The sequence below is a fragment of the Alexandromys fortis genome, unplaced genomic scaffold (assembly GCF_014885135.2).
Source record: "Alexandromys fortis isolate MF-2015 unplaced genomic scaffold, M_Fortis_MF-2015_v1.1 scaffold_152, whole genome shotgun sequence".
NCBI lineage: Eukaryota > Metazoa > Chordata > Mammalia > Rodentia > Cricetidae > Alexandromys > Alexandromys fortis.
Genome location: NW_026068045.1, coordinates 3697186 through 3706304, shown reverse-complemented (window position 1 = coordinate 3706304; position 9119 = coordinate 3697186). Strand labels below are relative to the sequence as shown.

Sequence of the window (9119 nt, the reverse complement as noted above, 5' to 3'; positions counted from 1 at the left end):
GTCTACAGAGTGAGTTCCAGTCAGAGTTACACAGAGAACTCCAGCCTCAAAAAAAACAAAAACAAACAAGAAATAAACAAAAAAGGATCAAGAAAATAAGGATCCCAGTCCCTCTGTCGATTGTGTTTATGGTTTTGTAAAGTCCCCAGTCTCTCTATTTGATGCTAAAGAATCTTAAGCTCCAATTTTGAAGACTCAAACTACTAACTTGTAACCTGTTAGATAGTTAAGACATGTAAGTTAACGGTCAGTCACCTTTTTTTTCTGGTTTTTGGAGACAGGGTTTCTCTATAGCTAGTTCTCTGGAACTAGCTTTGTAGACCAGACTGGCCTCGAACTCACGGAGATCCAACTGCCTCTGCCTCCTGAGTCCTGGGATTAAAGGCATGTGCCACCACTGCCTGGCTACAAATTCTTTAATGTACTCAAAACTATTCTCATAAGCTACGTTAAGTACAAATGTAATTCGTTTACAGGGACAAGTTTTATTTAGCCTCCTGTATGTTTTTCAAGGTTAAGCCCAAAGCAAGTAACTAAAAACAAGTAAAGGTTTCTTAACTCGGGTATACTTAATAGATGATGGTCCTCAAACTCCTCAGAGATCTGCTGACTATGTCATTTAAATGTTTAATGGAAAGAGCTTCCTGTGATGGAGAGAACCACTACTCCTCGCGGTGGCCCTCAGGTCGAACTGACCCACGCCTCACCCACCACCAGGGTTCTGCCCAAACTGTGGTCACTGCTGAGTCAGCTGTGACCCCTCAAGGCACATGGTTTCCCCAAGTTCCCTCTTCCACAGAAAAGCCCCTCAGATCTCTGGGGCTGGCAGCTGAAGGTCAATGCTGTCCTGTATGGAAGCTGAAGAGTTTTTGGTTTTGTTTTTTGAGACAAGATTGCTCTATGTGTCTTTGGCTGTCCTGAAACTCACTCTGTAGACCAGGCTGGCCTCAAACTCAAATTCTTCTGCCTCTGCCTCCAGAGTGCTGGGATTAAAGGTGTGTACCACCACCGCCCAGCTGGCTGTTTTCTAAGTGTGGACTTAAAAGTGCTTCTCATTGTGTTAAAGACATCTGTCCAGTCTCTATACACCCGAGGAAAGTGTGTTCATGCTTTTAACTCAAAATCATTGTTTTGGGTCCCCAAGCTTTTACTATGGCTCGAAGGCGCAAGTCAACTGCTTTTTCTTCAATGTGGATTTCAGTACAGATTACAAAGAGTGATAATGCTAGTATATATAAAAACTTTTTTATCTATTTTTGTAAACTTAAAAAATTCTTGTAAGCTTCAGGATGTCGTGAGATTTGGATCCACTTCTCACAGGTCAAACAGACTTCAGACTTCAGATAAGTAGACCTGTCAATCAACAGCCTAAATTTCCCCACCTGCCTATTCCTGAGGGTGGGATTTCTTTCTCTCTCCTGGTCTCGGGACACCCCTCCCCCACCATTCCCCCTCCCTACTGCCACAGCAGCTGCCAGGACCCTTGACCCGAAAGTTTCAAATATATACCCAAGATAAAGAAAAAAATTCCACTAAGCTCCTTAACTTTATCTTCGGTGCCTAGTCTATCCTTGCCCCAGCAGATTTCCAGTCAGCTGAAGAGTCAGACAGCTCCAAAATGGCCTGGAAAGCTCCAGCCCCAGATGTTCCTTCGAACCTGCATCCTTGACTGCTCCAAAGCAGCCTGCACATCACTAGCCCCAGATGGTCCCTCGGAACCTGGGCAGTGAGCGAAACGGATGTCCTTCTGTCTTCCCGCCTTTGACCAACCTTCCAGCCTTCTTGGGCCCCCAGTGAGGTCCCAACTTCAACTAAGAAGCAGTTACAGCAGAGATTACATCACCCATGATCATCAACAAAAAAGCTGGAATGTCAGATCCCAAAGAAAGCCCAGGCAAATGGCTAACTGTGGTGCCTATTTAGCCTACCAAAGCCAGATTCTCCATTGCAAGAACCTGATACAGAGTCCTGGCTCTTCTCAACACTTCTCACCCCCACACCCTACCCCAAACCTCTCCAACCCCTGAGCGTTGTTTCCCTTCACCTAGCTTGATCCCTATATAACCATTCATTTTACCACATGCTCTCTTGGTTTTTCTTTGTCCTCTTGGTCATCGGGCCTTTCCTAGTCCCATTTCTTGCCTCTTTCTCCTCTCCCTCCCGCTCTCCTCTCCCTCCCGCTCTCCTCTCATGGCCCGCTCTAGTCTGCTGTCCATGTTCAGTCTGGACTCTTCCAGATGCCTCCGGCTGTTCTCTCCCTCACATCTACCATAAAAACCTCTCCCCAGCCACACCAATGTCCTCATTTTTATTCAGCTTCCACTTCCTGGGCACTCACTGTGTCGGGCTTTCTGGTAGGTACTTCCTTGAGGGGTCACATCCTCCTCCTATGAGAGGACCATTCACACCCCCATGAGGAAACCCACTGCAGGAGAATGCCCAGAGTTCAAAGCCGTAAGTTATGATCCAAACTCCAGTCACTCAACCTGTTTCTCAGTGCCTATTTCCCTTGACATTAGTCAGCTGTGCCCCAGGACACGTGGTTCCTCCCTTCCCCCAGGTATGAACAGAGCTTTCATCTCCTAGCAGAGGACCAGCCCAAGCAAGGAGGAGCCTGTCTCGGAGAGCAATACTTCTCTAGTTTTAGGCCTGGGACCACCCTCAACCCAAGTCCACAGAGGGAAGCGAACCCCTAATCTCTCCCACAGCCAACCACTCCATCTTCATACCTCCTACCCACCAATGACCCTGCTATTTGCCCCAAAGACCCCCTTATCCCTGGACCCTGAATACTGGGCAGAGGAGAGGAACAAACAGTCAAGACAACATATTTTATTTTTCTGATATTTTTATTAATCAAATATTATAAAATAACTATCATCCACAAATGCCCAAGCACCTAGCTAGTCCTCTCACCCCGAAGTCCTGAAGCCATGCCCTCCTTCGCCCCTTTTGCTGCTCTGCTCTTGTTTGCCCCTGATCCTACTGGGAGGAGGATGGGGCAGAGCTGGAAGCAGCAAGGACGGCAAAAGGCAGACAGCTACAGCTTCACTGGACAACACTGGAAGGGGTCAGCTCTCAGACGCCCGGCCAGCTTCCCCACCCACTCTTCAGATCACTTCCCATAGTCCATTCTGCCCTTCCCCTACTACCTAGGGTTTGGCCCTTCCCCCACCAGGATCCCTGCATACCTTTCCAGCCCCAGCCCACCCCCTGAGCTCCCCTGGGATGAGGACTTGGACCCAGGAGCTCCTCAGAGCACCCTAGAGGAGGGCACAGAGCCCAAGGGAAGGTTGTCCTGAGCCTGAACCTCACAGCAATGAGGAGAGGTGCAGGCTGGCGAGTGGGGGGGGGGGGTTAGGGTAGAGAGAAGTTTTATTTCCATGCCCAGGACCTCTAGAATCCCCTACCTCCAATACCCCCAAGACCCCCAACAAGTTCCAAGCACAAGCTCTTAGCTCCGAGCAACAGGGCTCTCCATCTTCACACTCTTGGCTGCTTCTCCAATCAGCTCCCAGAAGCTTCCAAACTCCAGTTTCGAGTCATTACAGTTGCCCAGGTTGGCAATTTTCTCTTCTAGCCCACAGTTGCTCTGAGAACAGGAAAGACACCACAACTCAGCAAGACAGCCACTCCAAATCCTCCTGCCCCACCCTGGCCTAGGGCGAATAGGAGAACTGGAGCCTACCGGGTGGGCGTTGGCAAAGAGAAAGGCAGGGGGTAACCAGGGCCAGGTGGGTGGGGTCTTGGAGCACCAGCTTGGGAAGTCAGGGGTCTGGGTGGGGTGGGGTCCACTCCCTCAGTACCGGCATGAGGTGAGGCAGCTGCTGGGTAACCAGGTCTCGGAGTTCAGTAGGTGTCAGCGTCTCCTTTCCGCCCTCCACCGAGTACTGATGGAAGTTCTTGATGAGAGTCTCGATGGCTCTCTCTACATCACTGAATTCTTGGGCATCCTGAAGATAGGAGACACAGGCCATGTCAGGAGGACCTGCCCTCCCTGCAGAACCCTTCTCAGGAGTCTTGGAAAATCACCAGGATAGGAAGCAGCTAGAAGACGCTCTTGAGTCCAGAATCCTGCCCCCACTCCTTCTTTACCTACCCATCCCCCAGGCCACAGTGACCTCTGCCCTAAGCCACAGATTAGGTAAGCCTCACCACCCCAAATCCTAGGCAGGGCAGGCCCTGGCATGTGCCTAGACATCCTATTTCCAAAAGAACTCCATTTTCATCACCCTGTGGAACCCTAGGGAGGAGATTTGGGGCTTTTTGGCAGTATCTCTAGGGCAAGGCCTAGAAAAGAAGCAGATGTCATGGGAGGCATGAATCCCCATAAGAAGAAGAGAAGAGTGTAGGAACAAAAAGACCAGCCAGATGAATGGGCCCACCTCAGCGTTGGCTGACCGACACTGTCCCATGGTGTCTGGTACACTGGTCCTCCGGTGAGTTACTTTTGTCGTCTGTCCTATAGCCTGCCCCACAGGAGCTGATGGCTCATGATCTGCCTAGAGCAGGGAGGACTGAGTGAGGGGAGAGAGAGCTCACCATTCTCTTTCTCATGCCCGTTTTTGGCTTCACCCAACTTATACATTCACCTAAGCCATTGGAGTCCACACCCCACAGATCCAGTCCCTATCCAAACTCCAGCAGCTAAGGGCACAGCCCCCAGGCCAAGCCACTCAGAGGGAACCCCCTGGGCCTCACCTCAGCCTCATTCTTCCCACCTCCTCCAGCCAACCCTGAGAAACTTGGGCAAGAGGGGCATGGAGTACTCCATGAGGAGAGACAGCCCATCTAGGTGGAAGGAGCTGGGCTTTCTTACCTGCTGGCAGCTGCAGAGACAGGATGGAGGAGCCAGCTCACCTGAACTCAGCTCTTATACCTGGGGGAAGGGAGGAGCAGGCAGGGGCAGGGCCAGGGCCTTATCCCTCAGCCACCCCAACTATTGCAGCCTCCTGGGCTGGGAGCCAGCTTTGTGCGCCCCACCCTCCCTCTAGAGTTCTAGACTCAGTCACCACCCAGACAGCGAGGAGGAAGTCATGGAGGGCTGGGTATGGGATACCCCTGGCACAAGATAGCCTTGCAGGGTCACAGGGAGGGGAGAGAAGAGAGTGAAGACAAGGCGTGCAGAAGTAATCACACCTGGGAGGGAGGGAACCTAGCAGCCAGGAGGCAGGGAAGAAGGGGGAGTCTACAGTGAGAGGAGAAGGAAGGGTTGCTAAGGGTGGGTTTGCTGGATGAGGAGTCTGAAAGAGATCCCCAGGGTCTCTGTGCTTTGACTCTTCTCTCCTCTCCCTCCCAACCAGAGCTAATTTGGCTAGGAACGCTGGGCCTGCTGAAGCCCAGAGCCAAGCCAGTCCTGACAGCATGCGGATGAAAGGGCTGGAAGGAAGGCCAGAGCAGTGCACTCTGGGACTGGGAACCAACTGCTCTGAGCCTTCACCTGATGTCCTGCCAGCGCCTTGCAGCAGCCCAGGGTACACATGTGCAAGGCTCAAAGGCGTTCCCTGGCAGGTAACAAACTCTCCAAACTGGTTGGGCTGCTACCTCCTCCCTCCCTCAAAAATTCTACCCCCCTTCCCTGAATAGCATGTCAACACCAGCCCTCCAATCTACTACCCAGGAACCCCCAGGGGAGTCTAAACTGTTCTTCATGGGACTATGACCAACCCAACTACCCTCCTCACCTGCCCAGGACCTAGGATCTATAGTCATGGGGAAGGACAGACCATGGTGAAAAAACTGGGGGTCAACAGAAGGAATGCATGGGCCTAGAGTCAAAATTCCCTTCTAAGGCTGACTTCAGAGCACATATCCAGCCTCTCTTCTGTGTCACCTGCTGGAGGTCCCCTGTATTTCTGGTCTCAATCGGGGACTCTTCCACAACAGTGGCATTTGGAGAGCTCCTCTGAGGGCTTCTCTGGGGACTCTACAAGGGTCTCGCCATCAGAGGGCTTCTCAGAGTCCCTCAGCCTGGGTTCCCACTGAGGAGTCTGGAAATCTCTCAAATTCTCTGCCAATGTCCCCTCGGAGAGCCCAGGGATGCCTTCGGAGGTCCCTCTGGGGCCTCTTTCCTGGTACATGATGACTAATTTGTCTCTGCTGATCTTCCTCTGGCTGACTAGCTGCCCCAAGTGGACACCCACAGGTACAGCAGTGGCAACCCAAGATGCATACACCATTGCCACACCCCTACCCTCTCTAGTGGTGAGTTGTACAAACCACTTGCCCCTCAAGTCAGAGAGCAGGGTGGGGACAACTCTGTCCCCAAGTGCTCTCTCTCCCTGTCATATTTGAGCAGCATTTCTCCAGGCCAGCTCTAGCTTTGTTACCTTAACCTCCCTAAAATTGTTTCCTCAAAGCCAGGAGAGGTAGCACACCTGCTATCGACCCCAGTGCCTGTGAGGTTGAGGAAGGAAGATTGCTGAAGACAGTGAGACTCTATCTCAAAACAGTGACAAGGGGGCTGGAGAGGTGGCTCAGCAGTCAGGAGCACCGACTGCTTGTCTTCCAGAGCACCCACACGGCAGCTCACAATTGTCTGTAACTCCAAGATCTGACAGCCTCACACAGACACACATGTGTGCAAATCACCAATGCACAGAAAATGAAAATAAATATTAAAACAATAACAACACAAGAAGAAAGAAAAAAGCTAAGAGAGGGCCGGGGGTATGACTCCTCCCAATGGCCTAACATGTGCAAGATCTTAAGTTAATCCTCAACACTCAAAAATTAATTGATTAACCTTAACCGCCATGAGAGTTAACGAGGGTAATATGGGTAAAAGGTTTAGCAGGTAATCGTATTATCATCATTAACCAAAAAACAAACTCCAGGAATTATATGGGGAAAACTGGGAGCTGAAGTCACGGAGCTGAGCCCTAGGAGCTGCCTGCCTCAAATCTCTGTATTTTTGTTTTGTTTTGTTTTGTTTTGTTTTTTGTTTTTCGAGACAGGGTTTCTCTGTGGTTTTGGAGCCTGTCCTGGAACTAACTCTTGTAGACCAGGCTGGCCTCGAACTCACAGAGATCCGCCTGCCTCTGCCTCCCGAGTGCTGGGATTAAAGACGTGTGCCACCACCGCCCGGCTCTCTGTATTTATTGAGCACCTACTTAATACAAGGCCTATGCCACACATGCTCAAGGACCTGAGTTCTGTCCTTAACCCCAAAGGGATGAAAACCATCACACAGTCGGCAGGATGCTAGATGCTGTGGAGTATGAGAGGATGAATCTCATTCCTTGCCTTCAAAGTGTCTTTGATTTTCATGTTTTCACCTCAGGTAAAGACAGAGCTTTCCCGCTTCCTGGTGTCCAGAAAAGGAATCTGGGTAGAGTATAAGAACATGCATCTGTGTTTCAAGAAGGAAGCTTTATTAGGGGGAGTGACGTTCTGCCCAGCCCTGCCCAGCAGGCCCTGCTGGGCCCCCATCCCAACAAGCAGGCTTTATTTCTTCCGGATCTCCAGGGCTTTCTCCTTCCTGATTTCCTTTGCCAGTTCCCCAATCAGTCTCCAGTACTCATTGAACTTCAGCTCCGAGTCCTGGTTCACATCCAAGCTCTTCATCTTCTCATCCAGAGAGCCCACGTCCTAAGATGTAAAAGGGTTAGAAACTAGCAGGAAGAGAGAAGTACCATCAGGCGCTACCCACAAACAGCACCAACACCGGCACGAAGGGTGGGGCTACGGACCCAGGACTGCACTGCCGGAGGTCCCATAGCGAGGGACACAGGCAGACAGTGCGGCTGATCATAAACTACCCTCGTCCTCCACAATCCACTCCTGCTCATCTGCATCATCCTAATAGCTCCTCAATTTTGTCATCACCTGCCAGGTCAGAGGACTAGCAAAAATGCTGGGTTATCTGGTTTACTAGGGTGCTCTTGACAAAACATCTCACGGCTATAAGAGCAATGACCTCTGTAAGCCTGACTTCATGATAAAAGGATTCGTTGCCAGATAAACAATTACAACCATAAATGTCACTGCTGAATAACTCAGGGATGTCTAATGGAAAGATGTCTCACATAGAGCTTGATTCTCAAGACTGAGGTTTTGGGGGGCTAGATTCATTCATTTTATTTTGTATGTGTGTGAGCATTTTGCCAACATGTGATATGCATGTATACCACATATATGCCTGGTGCCCACAGAGATCAGAAAAGAATTGTCTTAGTTAGGGTTTATATTGCTGTGAAGAGACACCATGACCACGGTAACTCTTATAAAGGAAAACATTTAATTGAGGTGGCAGCTTACAGTTCAGAGGTTCAGTCTATTATCATCATGGCAAGGAGCATGGTGTCATGCAGGCAAACATGGTACTGGCTACATCTTGATCAGAAGGCAACAGGAAGCAGACAGTCTCACTGGGCATGGCTTGAGCATATATGAACCCTCAAAGCCCGCCTCCACAGTGACATATTTCCTCCAACAAAGCCAAATAGTGCCACTCCCTTTGGGGGCCATTTTCTTTCAAACCACCCAAGGATGCTATCTGAAGAGAAGTTACAGATGGATTTGAGCTACCATTTAGGTGCTGGGAACTGAATCTAGGTCCTTTGCAAGAGCAGTGTGCCTTGCCACTGAGCCATCTCTCCAGCGCCCATGCTCAACATTTGGGTCAACATCTTGGCAAAGATCTGCCAAACAAATCTCTAGATGACACGTAGCAAATTCATAGAGGCCTTTAGTTTTGTTTGGTTTTGGGAGTGTTTTGATTTGTTTTTCTTTTTAGCAGAGCCGTAAGCTCATTCATTCATTGCACAGCGCCTCTACTACCAGTGGAAGGGAAGGTGGCAGGGCCATCCCTTACATCCTGGACTCCAGGCATTGTGATATTATACTACCTTTTATTTCATTTGATCCTCGTGATCCACTAGAATGACAGCTTCTGTGGCACAAGGACCTTGTCTGCCTTGTTCAACACTATACTTTTAATCCCAACACTCGAGAGGCAGAGGTAGGCAGATCTCTGTGAGTTCAAAGCCAGCCTGGTATACAAGAGCTAGTTCTAGGACAGGCACCAAAGCTACAGAGTAAACCCTGTCTCAAAAAGAAAGAAAGAAAGAAAGAAAGAAAGAGAGAGAGAGAGAGAGAGAGAGAGAGAGAGAGAAAGA

General features: G+C 50.0%; 2 protein-coding genes across 3 annotated transcripts in view; both read right to left on the bottom strand.

The window, feature by feature from the left end:
* Nucleotides 1-2888: 2888 nt before the first annotated feature.
* Nucleotides 2889-7240, bottom strand: S100a14 (S100 calcium binding protein A14). The gene is made up of 4 exons (XM_050166495.1): nt 4820-7240; nt 4386-4517; nt 3807-3953; nt 2889-3592 (listed from the first exon to the last, which is right to left on the bottom strand). The coding sequence occupies exons 2-4, from the start codon at nt 4413-4415 to the stop codon at nt 3455-3457; spliced, it is 315 nt and encodes a 104-aa protein (XP_050022452.1). The 5' UTR covers nt 4416-4517; nt 4820-7240; the 3' UTR covers nt 2889-3454.
* A 112-nt stretch (nt 7241-7352) lies between these two features.
* The window catches only part of S100a13 (S100 calcium binding protein A13), a 14575-nt gene continuing 12808 nt past the window's right edge, over nt 7353-9119 (bottom strand). For both annotated transcript variants that reach the window (XM_050118669.1, XM_050166498.1), the window contains one exon: nt 7353-7590. In XM_050118669.1, the coding sequence (XP_049974626.1) occupies nt 7447-7590 (144 nt within the window). In that variant the 3' untranslated portion in view covers nt 7353-7446. The remainder of the gene's footprint in view (nt 7591-9119) is intronic.